The following is a 22,131-nucleotide window of genomic DNA, read 5'->3' as shown; positions in this document are numbered from 1 at the left end:
TTTCAAATCTGATTCTGGCTTCAATTAATCAAAGATATATAAATATAATAGTGTGGAAAGTACCATCAATTTTTTTTTATAATTTTTTTCTAATATATTTTTCTAGATTCAATTTTTCTTCTTTATATTTTTCACACTTTTTAATATCAATAGTTATTAATTCAAGGATAACAACAACTACTACTAGAACAACCATTTCAATTCTTGTTTAGTGAAAATTTTAATTTCTTCCATACAAGAAGAGTCCAAACAAAATCTCAGAGAGAAATTCTGTCCTCCTCCCCTCAAAGTTTCTAACAACCACAAGTAACAAAAACCCAAACTATACTTCCCAATAAAAGATAGAAACTCGCTTACAACAACACAATCCTGAAGATTATTAAATCTCTAATTTTCCCTTCAATAACTTAGTGTTGATAGAAAAAGATTCAATTCAATTCAATTCAATTCAATTCAATTCAATTCAATTCAATTCAATTCAATTCAAATAGATTGTGTGCGTTGTGCGTGTATAAAGTTACAAAAATTCTTAGTTCTAACACAAGTGCACTTTAGATTACACTTCAAAACAACACAAAATTAGAACCCTTTGTTTTTTTAGTGAAGCTTTTTTTTTTTAGTTCTGGTCCCACTACTTACATTTTAGACGACCAACGGATACTACACTATACACACTTAACATAACATACTCAACGTTAAGTATTAATTTTGAATTTGGTGTTCCTTACGTAAAATTACTATCAACTACAACAACAACAACAACAACAACGACAGCTAACTATATTTAATAGTTTAATATTCCCGGTTTTTTTTTTCATCAAAGCATCAAACCAATACCCAACACTTTAATATCTAGGGTTTCCATTCACATATACACATATAAACATATATTAATAATGATAAATATAACTAAACCATTAACTCCAAAATCAATTTCACAACAAAAACAACAACAACAACATCCATACAAAAACATTTCAACAACCAAATCCAACAACAACCCCCAAGCTTCTGGCTCCAAATCATTTGTTCAAGAAAAATATCCTTCACAATTATATGAATCGGAAATCAAAATTCATAATCAAAGTCTTGCTGAATATGATTTAGACATTTATGATATTATGGTTAATTTGATTGAAACCAATAAACCAAATTTATCATTATATAAACAACAACCATATTTAACTTTCACCATTCGATTAAAATTGATTGATTTTTTATTAAAAATGTCGATTCGTTTAAAAATTTTACCATTTGTTTTTTTTAAAGCGGTGAAAATTTTCGATAGATATTGTTCCAAAAGAATTGTATTATTAGATCAATCCCAATTAATTATAACTACATGTTTATGGATTGCAAGTAAAGTAATGGGTGGTAATAATCATTTTGTTAATATTAATAATTTAGATAAAATTGGTCATGAAAATTTTAGAACCATAAATGATTTAGGTTATGGATGTGGTGGGAAATATCTTGGTCCAACAGAAAGATTCCGATTACCGAAATTACATGAATTGGTGAAATTATGTGGTGCTAAATGTAAATATGATCAAGGAATGTTTAAACAAATGGAAGTTCATGTTTTAAACACTTTAGAATGGTCTTTAAATGATCCTTCAATCGAAGAATTTATTATTGACAGTCATGAATTTAATGTCATCAATATTAACAATAATAATGAATATGAACAGACCATCACCACCAATGATGAATCTGCCAATGCCAATGCCAATGATGGTAATGAATTTTTCAAGATTAAAGAATTTCTTAGTTATGCAGCCTTATATTCCCATGATTTAATTGATACTAATATAATTGAATTAGGTCAAGTTATTATGGATTTAATTAATGAAACCTTCCAATTACAACCTTTTGATAAACATTATCAAACAATTTTAAATTGTGATAGTGATCATCCTATTAGATTTGATATGCAACGTTATAAACATATTAAAAAAGCTGTGATTAAATCGGTTTTGAATGCTTCGGATTTTATGATGAAAGTTTTCCATTCAAAAGGTCCTCAATTTATTTATCAACAATTTAATTTACAATATAAACTTAATTATACTACCAATAGTATCATTGGCGGGTTTGGTAATAGTGGTTATTCCCCAACAACAACAACAACAACAACAACATCTGATAATATCAGTACTACACCAACTAGTTCTACTGGCTCTACTACTCCAGTATCATCATATATTGGTTATGCCAATTCAAGATCATCATCAGTATCATCTACTTCATCTGTTGCATCATCTTCTAATGCAAATACACCAAGTTCATCATGTAGTACTACTTCAACAACTCCATTAGGTATGACACCTCATAAAAGACAAAAGAATTATTCCAATTATTCCAATTATTCCAATTATTCCAATTCTTCAACGTCATTAGGGTTGACTAATAATAATAATAACAATACTACAATATCACCAGTTGATTCAACAACTATAAATTCCCATACTAAAAATTCTTCACAATTAAATTATCAATATCATAATGGTGGTAGTAATAATAATAACCACCACCATCACCATAAACCATCATTATCGGTATCGATACCACCACCACAAATGCATTCTCATCATCATAGTTCTACCGTTTATCAAATGGTAACACCACCAAATCTGGCCAATAAAAATTCAAACAAATCAAACTCCGCCAACAATAACAACACTACTACTATTGCTACTACTACTACTACTACTACTAATAATAATAATAATAGTCAGCTTCCTGCACCTCATCAATTATCTTATAATAATTATTTCAATTCTCCAAATATGCAACCACCACCACCAATGAAATATACACCAGGTCGCAAGCAACAACAACAACAAAACCAAGGCCAAAATCAACAACAACCATTACAATTATATCAAGGTGATAACAATAATAATGGTACTAATACCAATTCAAAGTTTAATAGTATCGCTGGTTCTCGTGCTGTTTCTTCTTCTTCTTCTTCAGCAGTTAGTATTGCTTCATCAATCTCAACAAATAATTATGATAAATATGATGATGACGATGATGATGATAATAGTAATGATTTATTTTCAAGTAGTAGAAGATTTATGAATTATTCAAATTATTCATCAAGTACAATCAATGGTAGTGTTATGAGTGGAGTCATTAATAATAACAGTGGTAATGGTAAAGGTAATGGTAATGGTGGTAGTGGTACACCTATTAGTGAAAATGATTCTCCTATTTATACTAAAACTCGATTATGTAATATGATTCATTAAAGAAAGAGAGAAAGATAAAGTAGAGAATGGAGAATGGAGAAAGATGTTGTTATTATGATATGAAATTTTAATGATGTTTTTTTGTTTTTGTTTTTGTTTGCCTTTTTTTGTTTTTTAATTCTACACCTACCTACCTACAATCAATTAATAACTTATATTATCCATCATATCCCCCATTTATTAGTTTATAAAAAATTAAGAAAAAAGAGAAAAAGAAAAAGTGTTTTTTTTTTTTTTTTCAATTTTATTAATTCCATCTTTGTTATATGTGTGTTGCTTATCGTTTTGCCTTTTATCTTGTTTATCTTGTTTATTATTATTATCATTAAGTGTGACAGTATATACTATTTTTAGTTCTGAGTTCTTTTTTTTTTTACCCCTTTTAGTGTTTTGATAAAATGTGAGTTTGATTGTTCTTTTTTTTTTTTTTATTAATTTTAGCATTGTATACTAGAAATCAGAAATCATAATTCCCATTTACATCTTCCCTATATATATATATAATATATATAAGATATATACAATTAATATAAATAATAGTTTTTTAAAAAATTGTTTTGATTGTAAGTGTAAGTTGATTAAAGTGAGAAAAAGAGGTTTGAGATGAAGTTTTGAACAATTCAGAATATATTCAATAATATATAACAAGCGATAATCTATAATACACTACTGGAAAGTATCCTTTATTCGTCCTGAATTGTTACTTCGGTCTCAATGGCAATTACTTTATGGTCAACTCAAGATTGTTTTTTTTACCTTCGATTAGATTACTAATGAATAAGACACACAAACAAACACCCCTTTACATAAATATACAATAATCTTATTTCCCAATTTGATTAATATTAATCTATCTTATTTAATAAAAAAATTCCAAATAGTGATGTTTGTAGAACTTGGAAAGAAACGAAAAACATTCCATTTTCTTGTAGGAAATGATGTGAGTTGTCGATTACTTGATTACTATAAAGTCCGCCCCTCTCCCCCACCCCAAATTTACAGAATTATAGCACCTTTAATCCTCAAAACCAAAAAAAAAGCTTCTCAATACTAATATACTATGTATCCTCTTTCATGTGTGATACCCAAACAAACATTGTATTCTTCAGATTAATGGGAAACATTATTGGTGGTGGTGGTGGGTAGTTGCTCCAACTAAGTCAAACAGAAAAAAAAGGGCTGTGCTGTAAGAAACAAGAAAATTGTTCTTTTTTTTTTGCAACACTAATTCCAACGACAATACTAACAAAATCTTTTTTTTTTTCTCACTCAAAATCGTTAATGTCACACAATGATTGTGAGAGAGTGAGAGAGAAAGAAAGAAAAAAAAGGAATGTTGTTGTTGTTGTTGTTGTTGGCGTGTTTACACGACATTCACCAAAAATGTTCAATCTTAACTGTTGTTACATAAATACTAGTAATACTACTACTACTCTATTCCTATTTTCTAATACTTTTTACAGTAAATATTTATTCTATTTATCTGATACTACTATTTAACAATAGTATATTGAACCACCAAAATTACACGTAAATTGGTAGGGCGTGCACAAGTACTAGTTATTTTTAGAAAGGAGAACAAAAGAAAAAAAAGGAACGTATTTGTTTTTTTTTTTTTTCTTCTTCTCAATACACGACTTTCTCATTTCATATTTTCAACATGAAACCTTTTATTCAATCAATCGAAAGAGCAAACCAAACCAACCTGTTTCTCAGACAACTCAAAAAAAAAAAAATTTTTTGAAACTTCACGAGTTCCTTATACATATACAAGTCATTTTCTTCCTACTAAAGCTTACCAAAAAAAGAAACATATAGATTGATTTGATTTCTCCTGTTTATTGCTATTATATCTCTTGCTATTATTGATTTTTCATTTTTTTTTTCTAACAAAAGAAACAGAAAGCAAGAAAGAAAGAAAGAATCTATAGTTGCATCAGTCCATTTAACAAGGCTTATTTATTGAATAATATATATTTGCTTTTTTATTGTCAAGAAATTTCAAGTATCCTAAGTTTGAGAAAATTGAATAAAAATCATCCACATACAACAACACACTTTTATCAACTATTTATAAATTTTACATACACTGATTTAACACACCAACACCACTAATAATAATAACACATAACACATTATGATATTTTCGAGGTATTTTATTCCTATTATACTCACACTTTTAACATCATCACCATTATTTGTCGATGCTGATCCAAATATGGAAGAATTAGAAGGAACTTGGTCGTCAAAATCAAATACAGTATTTACTGGACCAGGATTTTATGATCCTGTAGAAGAATTATTAATTGAACCGGATTTACCAGGGATTTGTTATTCATTTACTAAAGATGGTCATTATGAAGAAGCATTATATCGAGTTAAACCAAATCCTAAAAATCATTCATGTGCTGTAGCATCAGTTACTTATCAACATGGTAAATATGAATTATTATCCAATGGATCATTAGTGTTAACTCCAATTGCTGTTGATGGTAGACAATTATTAAGTGATCCTTGTAATTCAGAAGATCCTTCTAAATCAACTTATACAAGATATGTTCAATCTACTTGGTTTAAAACTTACCAAGTATATGTTGATTCTTATCATGGAAGATGGACATTACAAATTTATCAATTTGATGGGTCTAAAATGCAACCATTATATTTGGCTTATAAGCCACCAGTTATGTTACCAACAATAGCATTAAATCCAACTGATGAAGCTTCAGAAACTGCCCTGACTTTAGGTAGTGTGTCTCATAAAATTAAAAGAAGTAGAATGAGAATTAAACGATCATTGGAAAATCAATATAGAACAAATGCTAAAAGAGAAATTTATACTGAAAAATTTGATAAAATTTGGTGGTCTTCAGTTTTTTGTTTAGCTTTAGCATCATCATATTTCTTTCTTAAAAGATAAAGAAGAAAACAAAAACAAAAACAAAAGCATTTTATTACTTTCATTGGTTTGGTTTGGTTTTTTTTTTTTCAATATTATTCATTCATTCATTCCATTTTATTATATTATATTATTTTGTATCATTTGAAATTGGTTTAGGGTTGAATGTTCTTGCCCTGACTAGTTTTAGTTTCTATAGACTTTTACATTTCATTATGTTTTTACTTTTTTTTTTTTTGTTTTTTGACATTCATCTTGTTATTTTTCCTATAACATTATTATTATCATCATCATCATTTTAACATTGTTTATTACTAGTTTAAGATTGGGTTTTTATTTTTAAGTTTGCTTTTTTTGATTATTTTTTTTTTATTGTAATTATGTTTTTTCAATATATATATATATATCTACGTTTAAATCATTGAATGATGGAGTTTTTGTAAATTTATTATTAACACTGCCCAGTTGGACTCTACTCTCTCAAAAAACTTGTGAATTTGTTGGTTTTTTCTCTTGAGAAATTTTTTTTCCAGCAAGAGTACTCTGGGTCGAAGCTGAGTCAGTGGTTCGCGGGAAAAAATACTATTCAGCCCCAATATTTGTCTTCATGGCCTGATTGCGCAGTACCAAGATACTCTCACCATTATGTGAAGACGCTTTAAAAATAAACAACACTTTTTCACTATCAAACAATATATATCACTATAAAAAAAAACACAATTCACAATATAGTTTGTTTCCTCTTCTTATCCAGTTTACTGTTATTGCGCTAAGTTCTTCTTATTAGTTAACATATGAAGAAAATCCATACGAATGGCACTCAAACTCTCAAGTATTTTGTCAATGTCTGGATGAGTATCAAGACCCTTAGCATCGATTTCTGATCCCAATTCTATCAAGCTTTGCACTATCTCTTTGAATTCAATAGAAGCCTGACTTTCTATTTTCTTAGTTTTTGCAACATTTCTTTCTTTAAGTTTCAGAGAACCCAAAGAGTCTCGAGAGCTTCCTTGTTTTGGTGGCAGTGAAAGAAGGTTTAGAATTTCTTCATCTCTCTTGATTTTCTTTTTAACTGGAGAACCATTCTTGCCAATGTTTCTGTTCGTATCTTCCTCGCTAGGATTCTCTCGAGAAGTCAAATCAACAAAGGTTTCATCCAATCTTTCAATTCTTCTTTTGAACCCTTCTCTATCATGGACATAGTCATCAGATTCAGGATTATAACTACTGCCAACTGTTACGCTTTGGTTTGTGTTGCTGATGCTTGTTACCACTGAACTCTCACTAGAATTGTTTACCCCAGCATTATCATTCATATTTGAAATTTCAGTAAGGATATTTCTTGGTGGTGGTGGTGGTGTATTTTGATCTGTTGGCAAAGTATCTAAAAGATAAGCAATGGACATGCATGTTCGATTCATTAACAGGTTGGTTGGTAAGGATATTAGTTTTGTAGACAAAAAAGAAGTGTGCGTGATTCAAAAAAAAAAATATAAAATTTATAATTAGCGCCCTCCGCCACCACCACCCTCACAGAAACTAATCGAGATAAATATTTCTCTCTCTCTCTCCTTCTTCTTAATCTCCAGACGATATCAAACCTCCAAATTCAAATTAAGTAAACAACTACTTGTTACTCCTTTTTTTTTTTAATCAAAATACTGGTATTCACATCAAATACTTATTAATTTCACATATAATATCATTTCATTAGTAGTAGGAAATACCTTTATATTATGTCGTGGTTTGGACGAGCAACATCAGATGCTCCAGTGGCAACAATTTCTCAAGTCGAATTAGATAATAAAATCGTGGAAGCAACATCAGAATCTATCCCTAATGGAGAAATTGATTTATCAATAGCATTTGAAATCACTGATTTAATTCGTTCGAAAAAAATTCTGAATAAAATTGCCATGAGATCATTAAAAAAACGATTAACATTAATTTATTTAAATCCAAATTTATTATTATCAAGTTTAAAATTAATTGATTTATGTATTAAGAATTGTGGATTTGGATTTTTGATTGAAATTAGTTCTAAAGAATTCATGGACTATTTAATTGATTTCATATTCAAAATTCATTACAATACTAAGGAGTTGACATATGGTCATGGTGGCGGTGATGTGGGCAATAAAATTAAAATTGGAGAAATGATTTTAAAATATTTACAAAATTGGAAAATCATATTTGAAAATCAACAACAATTGCAATATGTTGAAAAAAAATATCAAGAATTAAAAAATCAAGGATTTGAATTCCCCGATAATAATAATAATAGCGGTGAAAATGATGATTTTAATGACCAAGTAACACAATTGAATAGTAAATTTGTTGTTGATTCAGAAGTTCCACCTGATTGGGTAGATAATGAAGAATGTATGATTTGTTATTCCCCATTTTCCATGCTTAATAGAAAGCATCATTGTCGTGCTTGTGGGGGAGTTTTCTGTCAAACTCATTCAAGCAATAATATCCCTTTAGTTAATTTAGGAATTATGGAACCAGTAAGAGTGTGTGATAATTGTTTTGCTAAATATGATAAATCGAAAAAACATCTGAGAAATACTAGTAGTAGTGGGGATTATAATCATCAACTGAGATCAATTCAAAATGATTATGGTGGTACCCATGGATCAAGAAGACAAGGAAATAACAACGACGATGACAACGACGAAGAAGAACAAATTAGAAAGGCAATCGAATTAAGTCTCAAAGAATCTGGCGCTGGTGGTAGTGGTAGTGGCGGACCAAACTCGATACCATCACAATCAAGACCTTCAGCACAACCACCAATTGATCGAGAACCAGAACTGGAAACGGGTAATGCCGATGACGATGAAGATGCCGAAATGAAAGCAGCAATTGCGGCAAGTTTAAAAGAATATGAAACAGAAAAATCAAGACAATCTCAATATCAACAAATACAACCAGTTCAATCTACTCAATCAACTCAACCAGAACTGGATTTGTATAATATTAGTTTTCCAACATTTTCATCAACTTCAAATTATCCACAACCACAATTCACTGCATCACAACCACCACCACAACAACAGCAGCAGCAGCAGGCCCAACAACAAGCTCCATCACAAGATTTATCACAAGCAGAAGAAGAACAAATCAATTTATTTATTACCTTAATGAATAGTATTAAAAATGATTCAAGAAAACAAAAAGATATTATGTATGATACCAATTTAAATGAATTATATGGTAAAGTAATTAAACTTAGACCTAAATTAAATAAATCTTTAAGAAATTCAATTGAAAAATATGAAACATTTTTAGAAATGAATAATAAAATTTCAACTATAACTAGATTATATGATCAATTTTTGGAACAGAAATTAAATATGGCATATGGAAATCATCATATTAGTACACAATTTACTGGAGTTCCACAACAACAACAGGAAGGTCAATTCACTGGTAGCCAACAACAACAACAGCAACAACAACCTCATCTTCCAGCTCAAGGTACTGGTTATCCTCGTTATGGTGGATCTGATACCAATGTAGCACAACAACAACAACAGCCACCAATTTCACCTAATGAATTTTATAATAATCTACCACAACATACAGGATTTCAAAATTATCCATCATATCCTCAAAATCAAGGGACGGCACCTGATAATTCATATCTTTCACAACAACCATCAGGAGCTTCCACAAGGCAAAAACAGCAACAGCCACCAATACAAACCTATCCAAATCAATTACAACCATCTGAACCCGATTTTGAAGATGATGATAATGAGGAACCTGTTAATACCCCACAAATCAGAGTAGCACATAATCGAACATCTTCTGGTAGTTGTCCACTTTATCCAACTAATGATATTATCCCTGATCCTTATAGCGCTAACACTAACAAATCGACTACACCTAATAGCGATGATCATAATTATGTGGCAGTTTCATTACCTCATTATCCTCCACCAGAAGATTTAAGTAATGAATTACCACCACAACAACATTATGTTAGAAGAGCATCTTCTTCATTACCACCAAATGCTTATGAAGATGCAAGTTTAAAATATCCTACATTAGAAAATGTTGAACATGATTATGATAAGAAGAAGAACCAGGAGCAACAACAATCAGTTAATGAGAGTGATTTCCCTGATGTTTCAAAAGTATCACAATTTAATAATAGAGGAGAAGAAGATGAAGGAAGAAGAAATAGTGGTGCCAGTGGTGCAAGTAGTAATAAGAAATTTGTTGTTGAACCAGAACCATTAATTGAATTATAATAAAAGTTGGCAATAATTTTTGCTTATCTAGAAATATTTAGCCAAACTTCTACTTCTATAGTTGTTTAAACAAATGAACAATTAGGTTTATAATGTGTCAATTTTAGTTGCGGTATTTATATTCTGTAGGTTTGTCGTGGTTTATAAACTTCTATTATCCAATGAGGGATTTATTTATCATATGGTAGCACCAGTGTACTATATATTTTTTCTTTTCGTAGTGTTAATCTTTTTCGTGGAAGCCATTGACTAAGTGATTAACTACAATTGATGGATGAGACTGAATTTCTCTTTTCCAGAGCAAATGAAAATTTTAGATTGAAAAAAAATTTTTAATCTTTCCTTTCATTCTGTTTCTTTCTTTAACTAACATTTAATCAATCTATATTGACATAATATATATACATATATATCGGTATATTCACAAGAGTTGGAAACTAATAAACATTATTGGAAGAAGAAAAAGTTATTGAAAAAAAAGATTCTTTATACATAATTTTTTTATTTTTTCTTTATTTAATTTAATTTGTTTTACCTGCCCCAAATTTACTTGAATTATAAAGTGTGTTTAAACTTAAACACATAACGAGAGCTGCCGATTGAAGTTCGATTAATTTAATTATACCATCAACTACTTTATCAAGTGTTGTGGTTAAAAAAAAAAGAAGTGAAAGAAACTGAAAAGTGAAAAAGATCAGAGAAAGAGAGTATAAGCTATCCTTTTCCAAGTTATGAAACATACAATTATTGAAAATGAACCAGAGATTAAATTACAAAATGATTTAAATCATCATATCGAAATCTCACCAAACACTAAAACCACCAATGGCACTACCACCACCACTACCACTTTAAATGTCAATAAGACTTTAAAGGCAATTGATTTAATTGAAACTTCCATTAAAAATCACATTCTGACAATTGATCATGAAAATTGTTTACCAAATGATGAAGATTCATTTTTTGTATGTGATTTAGGAGAAATCATTAATTCAGTTAATCAATGGCAACAAATTTTACCAATGGTTCAACCTTATTATGCTGTTAAATGTAATTCAAATCCACAAATTTTAACTACATTAAGTGAATTGGGAGTTAATTTTGATTGTGCTTCTAAAAATGAAATTGATTTAGTTTTATCATTAGGAATTCATCAAGCCCATGAAAGAATCATTTATGCTAATCCATGTAAAACAAACTCATTTATTAGACATGCTGCTGATGAAAATGTCAATTTAACTACAGTTGATAATGTTCATGAATTATATAAATTGGCAAAATTTCATCCTCATTGTAAAATTTTAATTAGATTGATTACTGATGATTCAACGGCTCAATGTCAATTAAGTACTAAATTTGGTTGTGATTTAAATACTGCCATTGGAGAAATTTTACCCAAAGCTAAGGAATTGGGTTTACAAGTTCATGGAGTTGCCTTTCATGTTGGATCGGGTGCTAAAGATTTTAGTAGTATTTATCAAGCCATTAAAGATTCAAGAATTTTATTTGATGAAATGTTATCAATGGGATTCACACCTAAATTATTAGATATTGGTGGAGGGTTTGAAAGAGAAACTTTTCCACAACTGTCACAAATGGTTAAATTTGCATTGGAAAAATTCTTCCCAATAGAATTTTCTCAATTAAATGAAATCAAATTTATTGCTGAACCAGGTAGATTTATGGTTGCTAATGCATTTACTTTGATTACTCATATAATTGCTAGACGTGATTTACCAACGGGTGGTAACAACAATAACAATGATATGACTCCATCGGCTATGTTATATATTAATGATGGTGTTTATGGTAATTTGAATTGTATTTTATTTGATCATCAAACCCCCAAAGTTTATGTTTTAACTAATGAAAATCAGTTGTTTTATAAACAAGAAATGATGAGATCTTTACTGGTTAACAACAACAACAACAACAACAACAAAACCGATGGGTTTAAGTTTTCAATTTGGGGTCCAACTTGTGATGGATTAGATTGTGTTAGTTCATTAGCTAAATTATCCAAAAATGTTCAAGTTGGTGATTGGTTATTTTTCGAAAATGTTGGTGCTTATACTAGTTGTGCAAGTACTAAATTCAATGGATTAAGTAGTGGAGAAACTAAAACTCTTTATGTTAATTCCAATGAAGAATAAAAAAAGAAAAAGAATCTATAGGTATATGTGTTTACTTATTTATGTATTCAATTAATATGAACATTCAAACTGTCCAGCTGTAGTTACTAGAAATACTACTGGTAAGACAATTCTAGAATTGAAACAGGGCTTAAAAAAACAGCCTTTTTTTGGTGAATATCACACGACTCAAATTAAACTTAGTAAAATTTTCTTGTTGGTTGGTTGACGAAATAGTTAATAAAGCTTGTTAGTAGTAGTAAGTAGTAGTAGTAGTACGTGTATTATATGACAATAGTACAATTACAATACAATAATTAAAATTCTCTTTACTATTACTATTACTAACTATTACTACTACTTTATTATTACTTAATTACTATTACGACACACATCAACAGAGTACACGAAATATTTGAGATAAAGAAATTTTTCTTTTTACTACTTTGGTTACTTTTCAACGTTGTTATTTTTTTATTTGATTTAAAATTACCACCTATAGTTATTACCCCTTTACCCCTTCTCAAGAAGTTCATTAATTTCCAACAAATCAATCATTAGCTATATTTGATCCTCTGCCCTGCTCCTCCCCGTTTCCTACTCCGTTTGCTCAACAACTTTTAAATATTTAAATCAATTTTCTGGCTCCCCATTATCATCATGTCAGGAAATACTGTTCAACGTAATACTGAACAAATCAATAATGCATTAAATGCAATTCAACATAGACGAACCACCACAGGTAATGAACTGAATACCAATACTAATCAACGACAAATCTTGCAAAATCCCACTGGTAGAGATTATACTATTTATGTTACAGATGATGGTGAAAAATATTCAACGGTTGAAAGAGCTGTAAAATCAGTTGATCCACCAGCAACATTTAAACCTAAAGATGAACAAGTTTTTTATCCTAATGGTAAACCAAATCATCAATTTTTAAAACAACATTTTATTCATGAAGGTAGATTACATGAACATCAAGCCATTCAAATTTTAAAACAAGCAACTCATTTATTAAGTAAAGAACCAAATTTATTAAGTGTTCCGGCACCAGTAACTATATGTGGAGATGTTCATGGTCAATATTATGATTTGATGAAATTATTTGAAGTTGGTGGTGATCCCGCATCTACTAAATATTTATTTTTGGGTGATTATGTTGATCGAGGTTCATTTTCTATTGAATGTTTACTTTATTTATATTCATTGAAAATTAATTATCCTGATACATTTTGGATGCTTAGAGGTAATCATGAATGTCGTCATTTAACTGAATATTTTACATTTAAAAATGAATGTTTACATAAATATTCTGAAGAATTATATGAAGAATGTCTTGTTAGTTTTAATGCTTTACCATTAGCAGCAATTATGAATGAACAATTCTTTTGTGTTCATGGAGGATTATCACCTCAATTGACCAGTTTGGATAGTCTTAGAAAATTACATAGATTTAGAGAACCTCCGACCAAGGGGTTAATGTGTGATTTATTATGGGCTGATCCAATTGAAGAATATGATGATGATAATCTTGATCAAGAATATGTCACTAATGTGGTTAGAGGTTGTTCATTTGCCTTCACTTATAAAGCTGCTTGTAAATTTTTGGATAGAACAAAATTGTTATCAGTGATTAGAGCTCATGAAGCTCAAAATGCTGGTTATCGAATGTATAAGAGAACTAAAACAATGGGGTTCCCGTCATTATTAACCATGTTTAGTGCTCCGAATTATTTGGATAGTTATAATAACAAAGCGGCGGTTTTAAAATATGAAAATAATGTGATGAATATTAGACAATTTAATGCTTCACCTCATCCTTATTGGTTACCTCATTTCATGGATGTTTTCACTTGGTCATTACCGTTTGTGGGTGAAAAAGTTACCGATATGTTGGTATCTATTTTAAATGTTTGTACTGAAGAAGAATTGGATGAAGATTTACCATTTAGTGAAGCTGAAATAGGTGTGACCCCAACTACAACTACAACAGGAGCAACACCAGTATCACCAAAAGCTTATCCACCATCAAGTCGTATTACCTCACCTCACAAATCAACCAAACTTGTTGAATCAAGAGCCAACGAAGAAGAGAAGTCTAATGATGGTGATGATGACTCTGAAATGACATTAGAAGAAAAGAAACAAGCTTTACGTAACAAAATCATTGCTATTGGTAAAATGTCAAGGATGTTCCAAGTTTTACGAGAAGAACAAGAAAATGTTGCTCATTTAAAAGAATTAAATCGGGGATCATTACCCAAAGGTTCATTATTACATGGTGCTGATGGATTAAAAAATACCATTAATTCATTTGAAGAAGCTAAAGCTGCTGATAGAGTTAATGAAGCATTACCACCTTCACCAGAAGATTTGCAACGATTAAAACAAGAAAAAAATACCAGAATTAGACAACAAATTGAAAATCAAGAAATGAGTGGACCAGTTTTCCAAAGATTAATAAGAAGATTATCTCAAAGTTAAACTTTCTTTTGCCCCTGTTTTTATATAAGAATAATAATCTATATATATATATATATTTATATAGTTAAGCTGTGTTTATTATAAAAAAAAAAGACCTGTCAGAGTTGTATCATTTATTTGTTCTGTTTTAGTAGAAAGTAGAGTGCGCGGTTGGAGCCAAAAATTAAAAAAAAAAATTGGGGCAAACGGGGAATTGAACCCCGGGCCTCCTCGAATTTTATGTTTGGTAACAAACCCAAACGAGGAATCATACCACTAGACCATTCGCCCAACTTGATGACTTTGCAAATGAGATGGAATAACACAACCATATAAAACTTCTTTTATAAGCCATTTGATTACCACGTTTACAACCCAAAATTATTACTAACTTTTTTTTCACCATTGAAATTTTTGTATTGGCAACAACAACAACAGGGATTTTTCTATTGTTTCAAATACATAGCAACAATGTTCATATTCTTATTGATTCAATATATTAATGAGCATATGAACCAAAAAAAAAAGGCAGAAGATCTCAGATCTTTCCATGAACTGTTCACGAGTTCTTCAGTTTGATCCAATCAATCAAAAATAATGCAGTAACCTGATTATACTATAGCAACAATTAATACTCAGTACTTTTTGTTGGCAAGATATGTGATACATAATTGCAGATGTTGTTGTTTTGGTTTCCTTTCTCGTAATTGTAGAAAAAAGAGACAAAAACAGTCGAGATTCGTCTTTGGTTAAATTAATCGAATTCTGGTAAACCCTATATAATTTGACGAGAAATGAGTTTGAGAGAAGAGATCACGTAATTTACAAATATCTAAAGTAAGTAGTAGTAGCAGTACCAACAGTTAGGTAAGATAGGAGGAACTTGGCAGTAAAGTAAAATAATCAGTAGTTTAGGAAAGAAGTTAGACGCCCTATATATTTGTATATGTGTCGTGTAAATCAGATAAAACTTCATTCTCGTAAGAAATTAATTTTTAAACAAAATGTAAACAAACAAAAACAACAGAAACAGAGAGAGGGAAAAAATTGAAAGAACGAAAAAGGCAAAAAAAAAATTTAACTCTCTTTTCCTTTCCTTTTCCTCTTTCCCTCTTTCTTATTCTTTTTATATAAATATTTATATCAAATAGATTTAGATTTTTTTATTTTAAAGAATTTTTTAATCAAGAAATCAATATCAACATTATAGAACTATGAGAGAAATTGTATGTTCCGTTTATTCCCTTCCTTACACCAAATCATTGGAATCCTTATGTGTTTTGTTGTTGTTGTCTGAAAATTTTTGGTTCTGTTTTACGCGCCTTTTTCGACTAAATTGATTCAAATAGGATTCCCTAAATGATTAATGATTTGGTGTCAATCAATCAATGTTTTATTAAGTTTTATCAAATATACTAACTGCTTTTGCCCTTTTTTTTAGATTCATTTATCAACTGGTCAATGTGGTAATCAAATTGTATGTATAAACACTGAAGAAAAAAAAATTCTATCATTGTTATGTTGTGATCTTTGATCTTTAGTTGTCGGGTTAACACCTGCCAATTGGATCAATACATCAATCAATTAATTCTAATCTTGAAAAAAAAATTCATTTTACTAACAATTTTTTCTTTTATTTAGGGTGCTGCCTTTTGGGAAACTATTTGTGGAGAACATGGATTAGATAACAATGGAACTTATGTTGGAAATAATGAACTTCAAAAATCCAAATTAGACGTTTATTTCAACGAAGCTACTTCTGGGAAATACGTTCCTCGTGCCGTTTTAGTCGATTTGGAACCAGGTACTATTGATAATGTGAAAACTTCACAAATTGGTAACTTGTTTAGACCAGATAACTTTATTTTCGGTCAAAGTTCTGCCGGCAATGTTTGGGCTAAAGGTCATTACACTGAAGGTGCTGAATTAGTTGATTCTGTTTTAGATGTTGTTAGAAGAGAAGCTGAAGGCTGTGATTCTTTACAAGGTTTCCAAATCACCCATTCTTTGGGTGGTGGTACTGGTTCTGGTATGGGTACTTTGTTGATTTCTAAAATTAGAGAAGAATTCCCTGATAGAATGATGGCCACTTTTTCTGTTGTCCCATCACCAAAAGTTTCCGATACCGTTATTGAACCATATAACGCTACTTTATCAGTCCATCAATTGGTTGAAAACTCTGATGAAACTTTCTGTATTGATAATGAAGCCTTGTACAATATTTGTCAAAACACTTTGAAATTACCACAACCATCTTATGCTGAATTGAACAATTTGGTTTCTTCTGTCATGTCTGGTGTTACTACTTCTTTACGTTATCCAGGTCAATTGAATTCCGATTTAAGAAAATTGGCAGTCAATTTGGTTCCATTCCCAAGATTACATTTCTTTATGGTTGGTTATGCTCCATTGACTTCTATGGGTTCTAAATCTTTCAGATCAGTCACCGTCCCAGAATTGACTCAACAAATGTTTGATGCCAAAAATATGATGGCTGCTTCTGATCCAAGAAATGGTCGTTATTTAACTGTTGCTGCCTTTTTCAGAGGTAAAGTATCTGTTAAAGAAGTTGACGATGAAATGCACAAAATCCAAACCAGAAACTCATCTTATTTTGTTGATTGGATTCCAAATAATGTTCAAACTGCTGTTTGTTCAGTTCCTCCAAAAGATTTGGATATGTCTGCTACTTTTATTGGAAACTCTACTTCCATTCAAGAATTATTTAAAAGAGTTGGTGATCAATTCAGTGCTATGTTCAGAAGAAAAGCTTTCTTGCATTGGTATACTTCTGAAGGTATGGATGAAATGGAATTTACTGAAGCTGAATCTAATATGAATGATTTGGTTAGTGAATACCAACAATACCAAGAAGCTAGTATTGATGAAGAAGAATTAGAATATGCCGATGAAATCCCATTAGAAGATGCCGCCATGGAATAAAAGCTGATAAATGCTACAATATAATTAATTATAATTTTTTTTTTTGTTCACTTCTAATATAATTATGGTTTTTTTTGGTTTAGTTAATGATTATACCCTTTTATTATTTATCGGCACAATATCTGTTGTATAGTTTGATTTGTTGTCTATCTTAAACTATAATTTTCCTTACTCTTTTCTATATATACGTACCCATTCACATACATATATATAAATATAATCTTGTTTGTTATTTTTTTTTTCTTGTTTAATATAAAGGGTGATTAATGTTTTAATAATAAGAATATGTATATGTAATATACTTTTATATATTTAACGATGTCCTATTCTTTACCACTACTGATATCAATAATAATTTACAAAAATAAAAATGAAATATATACACCAACTAAATCAACTATGCAACATTCATTCATATCTAACCTCCTTTTGTTATTTTAATTTCCTCTTAAAAAGTTTTTAACAAAATCATTTTTATCAACAACATTATAAGAATTTTGTTCATCAAAATATCTCATAACATGACATTGTTGTTTCCAAAAATTAATCAATTCTTGAAATTCCATTTGTCCTTTCATTAATAATACATTATTAACGGATAAATCATTACCAAATCTTTGTCTTTCAAATTCTTGTCTAATTTTAGTTTTTATATTGGATACTGGCATATCTAATTCGTATAAATCAGCAAATTCATTAGCATTTCTAATATATTTACGATACAAGTGTAGAACTCGACGTTTTAATTCTGTGTTTGAAACTGAATAACGGGTTGTTTCGGCAAATTGTGTGGCTAATGTCATTATGTTGAGTTGGTTATGTGGAAGATGTGTATATGTATATATGGAAAGGGTTGATGATATATGTAGTTTGATTTTTTTTTGGACTTGGTATATTTTTTTTTTCGTTATTGGTTTGTTTCTTTCTTACTAAATGATGAACTTTGGTTGGTGGAAATTTTACACGCACTCTAGATTTTGTCTCCATTTGGTTCTGCGTATTCAAAGTCTATTGATGGTTTTTAATATTCCTATACTTGGTCTATTTATTAACCATTTTCTTATTCAAGTTCCTGCTTAATTTGTCTAAGAAAATCACCTGAAGGTTCTAATATCTTGATAAATCTACATAATTCAAAACACCAATCCCATTTAGAAGAAGACTCTAACATTTTAATGATTTTCAATATCACCTCTTTATCATGATCGTTTAATTCATCAGTTTCAGTATCACCTTCATTCTTATAATTAAGATATATGATCAAGTAATTATAACATAATTCAACATTATCAATGGCAATTAATCGTTTCATAAATTTCTCGGGGGTTGTTTCTAAAGCACTGAAAAATCTATGCCAATATCCAATTTCAATTTTTCTTAAACAATTGATATAAATTCTTTCAGAATTTTCTGTAAATTCAATCAATTGAAATAACCGTTTCAAAGGTAGATAATCATCATTGGTTAAATGTTTAAATAAAAGTAATTCAAGACAATAATGGAAATTTTTGAAATTTTCATATTTTTTAAATGAACTTTCTAAATCACCTTTATGTAAAAGATCAAATTCAATGAAATTATTTAGTATAAGTTTCCGAGACACAGTGTTTCTAATAAATAATCCACCCGATTTTGGTTTATTTATTGCTAAAGTGTTCAATCCAATCAAATCTAATGATTTATGATTGAAAACAGCATCAAATTCAAATGGTTGCATTCCATCAGTATGAATACATATCGGTAATAAATTTTCCTCTTCTTCTTCTTTAAACTCCAATACATCTTCAGGTTTTTCTTCCCTATCATTATCATTATAAGATTTTTCAATTAATTCTGAAACTTCATAAACAAGAATCTCTTGTCCATTAAACAAATAAACAAATTCAATATCATTTTCAAATTTAATTGATTTGAATTTGAAAAATTCAATATTTGAATGTAATTTCACTAAATCATACATATTGCTAGGTTTTATTGCTTCAATTGGAGTGCGTAATGATGATAATGATGATGATGTTTCTCGAGATTGGTTTTTCAAAAGATAAATATCACCCGTGGCAAGTAAAAATAAGAAATGTCTATTATTAATCATACTTGTTTGAACCACTTGATTTAATTCAATTTTGGCATTAATAGTTGATAAATTGACGGTTTTGTTCACCGATATAAATATTTTATAATGCTTTATATCCGTATCCGACTTAATAAGTCTATTGGTTGATAAATCAAGAACAATTAATCGATGGTCAGCAGTAAGTATAACAACTTGACTTTTCCCCTTTGTTGGTTCTGATAAATTGATATCGATAAATGTACTTTTGAAATCATATTTCCACATAAGTGAATCACTGGTGAATGAAATTTCTTCACCACCCATTCCATATTTTGTTTTCGATGCATCTAAAACCATAAATTCATCCACTAAATAGTCGCCGTTACCGTTAACATCATCAACTTCTTCGTTCTCTTCAAATGTATGCCTTGAACGTCTATTAACCACAATAAGAAAATCTTGAAACCAAAAATGATGGATAATGTTTAAAGAGTCTGCGAAAAAATTCTTGAAATTAAACCAAAGAACATGATAAATCAGATCTCCCTGTGAGTAAGGGGTAGAAACCGCAAGATAATCACCATAAGAAATTGATAATTGATTATGACTGTTCTTATCTAAACATAGTTTGCCTGTTTGGCTACTCAAGTTTTTGTGAATTCTGCCATTGAAATGACCTCTATCTAGTATAATTTTTTTGTATTTGGCAAGTATGGGGAATCTCAATAAACGTTTGTCACTTTGAATCACACTTACATATTCATGATCGTAAAGTAATCCACCATTAGCTCTCATTAATGGTGTATAGAAAATCTTTTTATCGGTCACCACATATAAAGTAGATGCATTTTGTGATATCACTATAATGTTTGCCTTTAAGAAATCTCGATTGGGATCATTCAGTTCATCAAATTCATTCAAAATTTCTTGTGAATCAAAAGATATACTACCAAATTTTGATAATAGTTTCCAACTGCCTGATGCTTCTAATAATGTGAAAAATTGACCACATGGAGACCATTTAATTTCACCATTAAGATTTAAATTTTTAAGAAATTGTAAGTTATTATTCTTCAACATATATGTATTTAAAGTACCACCGGCACTAGTGTTGTCTTTGGCAATTAATAAATGGCATTGTGGGTTAAATGAAATATTGTCAATGTCCCCAGTACCTATTTTATATCCCATATCTTCTTGATCGTTTCCTAAATGCATAATCCAAATTTCATTCTTCTTGTTAACAAATATAAAATAATCAAAATATTCATTGTACGTGATATACTTTATTCGACTATTTGAATCATACCACGTAAATTCCAGTAAACTAAATAATTTATTTTTAAAATTCAATACATTTATTATTTGGAAAAAATCATCTTCATTATCGGGTGTCTTTTCATCATGATTATTGAAAACAAATAGAGTATGAGAATTTTCTTGTAACCAAAAATCTTTTAATCCAATTCCAATTTTTAAAATTTTAAAAATTGACAATTTAATGGGTTCAATTTCAAATCCACCTATTTCATCTTCAATGGTTCCATTATTTATATTTTCAATATTTTCTAAATTTACCGAAACTTCTTCAGTTCCATGAATAATTGATTTTGTCGCTGATTTGAAAAAATCCGTCACGGAAAACCCCAGTGATGTAGAACTCAACGGTAACCCATTTTGTATTAATTCATCATTTTTATTATGTACTTCATATATTGATCCTGAATAATTAATGGAAATTTGATAAATGATCAAAAAATTATTTTCAGATTGGATAAATAAATTGACAATACTTAATTTTTGAAGCTTAGCTGTATTTACACTAACATGTTTCGTTTTCATTTGAATATTATACCCATTGGTTTCAATTGACTGGGTATTTCGAACATGTGAAGCTAGGGGAAGTAAAGTATGTTGATGGAAAACAAATACACCAGATTTTGTAAGCACAGTAAGTAACGGTGTATGATAAATATGGGCTATATCAATTATATCTTCATTTATTGGTAGATCTATCAGAAATTTGGGACATCCATTGACCCAAACCATTGTGTTATTGCTATACTATATTGGTGTTGTGATAATAATAATACTGCCTTGACTTGATTTGTTGATTTTG

At 29.6% G+C, this 22,131-nt stretch overlaps 9 protein-coding genes and 1 non-coding gene across 10 annotated transcripts; 6 read left to right on the top strand and 4 right to left on the bottom strand. All coding sequences in view use genetic code 12, as the record gives it.

Moving 5' to 3' along the window:
* Positions 1 to 896: 896 nt before the first annotated feature.
* Positions 897 to 3,254, top strand: HGC1 (cyclin; the record flags this gene model as incomplete). The annotated part of the gene is made up of 1 exon (XM_713897.2): positions 897 to 3,254. The coding sequence occupies one exon, from the start codon at positions 897 to 899 to the stop codon at positions 3,252 to 3,254; it is 2,358 nt and encodes a 785-aa protein (XP_718990.2).
* Positions 3,255 to 5,391: 2,137 nt separating this feature from the next.
* Positions 5,392 to 6,174, top strand: ROT1 (Rot1p; the record flags this gene model as incomplete). Its single annotated transcript, XM_713898.2, has 1 exon — positions 5,392 to 6,174. The coding sequence occupies one exon, from the start codon at positions 5,392 to 5,394 to the stop codon at positions 6,172 to 6,174; it is 783 nt and encodes a 260-aa protein (XP_718991.1).
* Positions 6,175 to 6,914: 740 nt separating this feature from the next.
* CAALFM_C100760WA (uncharacterized protein) lies at positions 6,915 to 7,574 on the bottom strand (the record flags this gene model as incomplete). Its single annotated transcript, XM_713899.1, has 1 exon — positions 6,915 to 7,574. The coding sequence occupies one exon, from the start codon at positions 7,572 to 7,574 to the stop codon at positions 6,915 to 6,917; it is 660 nt and encodes a 219-aa protein (XP_718992.1).
* Positions 7,575 to 7,889: 315 nt separating this feature from the next.
* VPS27 (ESCRT-0 subunit protein) lies at positions 7,890 to 10,415 on the top strand (the record flags this gene model as incomplete). Its single annotated transcript, XM_713900.2, has 1 exon — positions 7,890 to 10,415. One exon carries the CDS (start codon positions 7,890 to 7,892, stop codon positions 10,413 to 10,415), a length of 2,526 nt encoding a protein of 841 aa, XP_718993.2.
* A 731-nt stretch (positions 10,416 to 11,146) lies between these two features.
* SPE1 (ornithine decarboxylase) lies at positions 11,147 to 12,568 on the top strand (the record flags this gene model as incomplete). Its single annotated transcript, XM_713901.2, has 1 exon — positions 11,147 to 12,568. One exon carries the CDS (start codon positions 11,147 to 11,149, stop codon positions 12,566 to 12,568), a length of 1,422 nt encoding a protein of 473 aa, XP_718994.2.
* A 639-nt stretch (positions 12,569 to 13,207) lies between these two features.
* Positions 13,208 to 15,037, top strand: CMP1 (calcineurin catalytic subunit A; the record flags this gene model as incomplete). The annotated part of the gene is made up of 1 exon (XM_713902.2): positions 13,208 to 15,037. The coding sequence occupies one exon, from the start codon at positions 13,208 to 13,210 to the stop codon at positions 15,035 to 15,037; it is 1,830 nt and encodes a 609-aa protein (XP_718995.2).
* A 178-nt stretch (positions 15,038 to 15,215) lies between these two features.
* On the bottom strand, positions 15,216 to 15,307 carry tP(UGG)3. The gene is made up of 2 exons: positions 15,272 to 15,307; positions 15,216 to 15,251 (listed from the first exon to the last, which is right to left on the bottom strand). It is a non-coding gene; the product is annotated as a tRNA-Pro (tRNA).
* Positions 15,308 to 16,230: 923 nt separating this feature from the next.
* On the top strand, positions 16,231 to 17,959 carry TUB2 (beta-1 tubulin; the record flags this gene model as incomplete). Its single annotated transcript, XM_019475058.1, has 3 exons — positions 16,231 to 16,242; positions 16,458 to 16,493; positions 16,658 to 17,959. 3 exons carry the CDS (start codon positions 16,231 to 16,233, stop codon positions 17,957 to 17,959), a joined length of 1,350 nt encoding a protein of 449 aa, XP_019330603.1.
* Positions 17,960 to 18,396: 437 nt separating this feature from the next.
* Positions 18,397 to 18,762, bottom strand: CAALFM_C100700WA (uncharacterized protein; the record flags this gene model as incomplete). Its single annotated transcript, XM_713904.1, has 1 exon — positions 18,397 to 18,762. One exon carries the CDS (start codon positions 18,760 to 18,762, stop codon positions 18,397 to 18,399), a length of 366 nt encoding a protein of 121 aa, XP_718997.1.
* A 257-nt stretch (positions 18,763 to 19,019) lies between these two features.
* On the bottom strand, positions 19,020 to 22,061 carry RIC1 (Ric1p; the record flags this gene model as incomplete). Its single annotated transcript, XM_713905.2, has 1 exon — positions 19,020 to 22,061. The coding sequence occupies one exon, from the start codon at positions 22,059 to 22,061 to the stop codon at positions 19,020 to 19,022; it is 3,042 nt and encodes a 1,013-aa protein (XP_718998.2).
* Positions 22,062 to 22,131: the final 70 nt, after the last annotated feature.

This window comes from Candida albicans, chromosome 1 (genome assembly GCF_000182965.3).
Source record: "Candida albicans SC5314 chromosome 1, complete sequence".
NCBI lineage: Eukaryota > Fungi > Ascomycota > Pichiomycetes > Serinales > Debaryomycetaceae > Candida > Candida albicans.
Note: the sequence above shows the minus strand (reverse complement) of the source record. Positions and strands in the feature narration are given on the sequence as shown.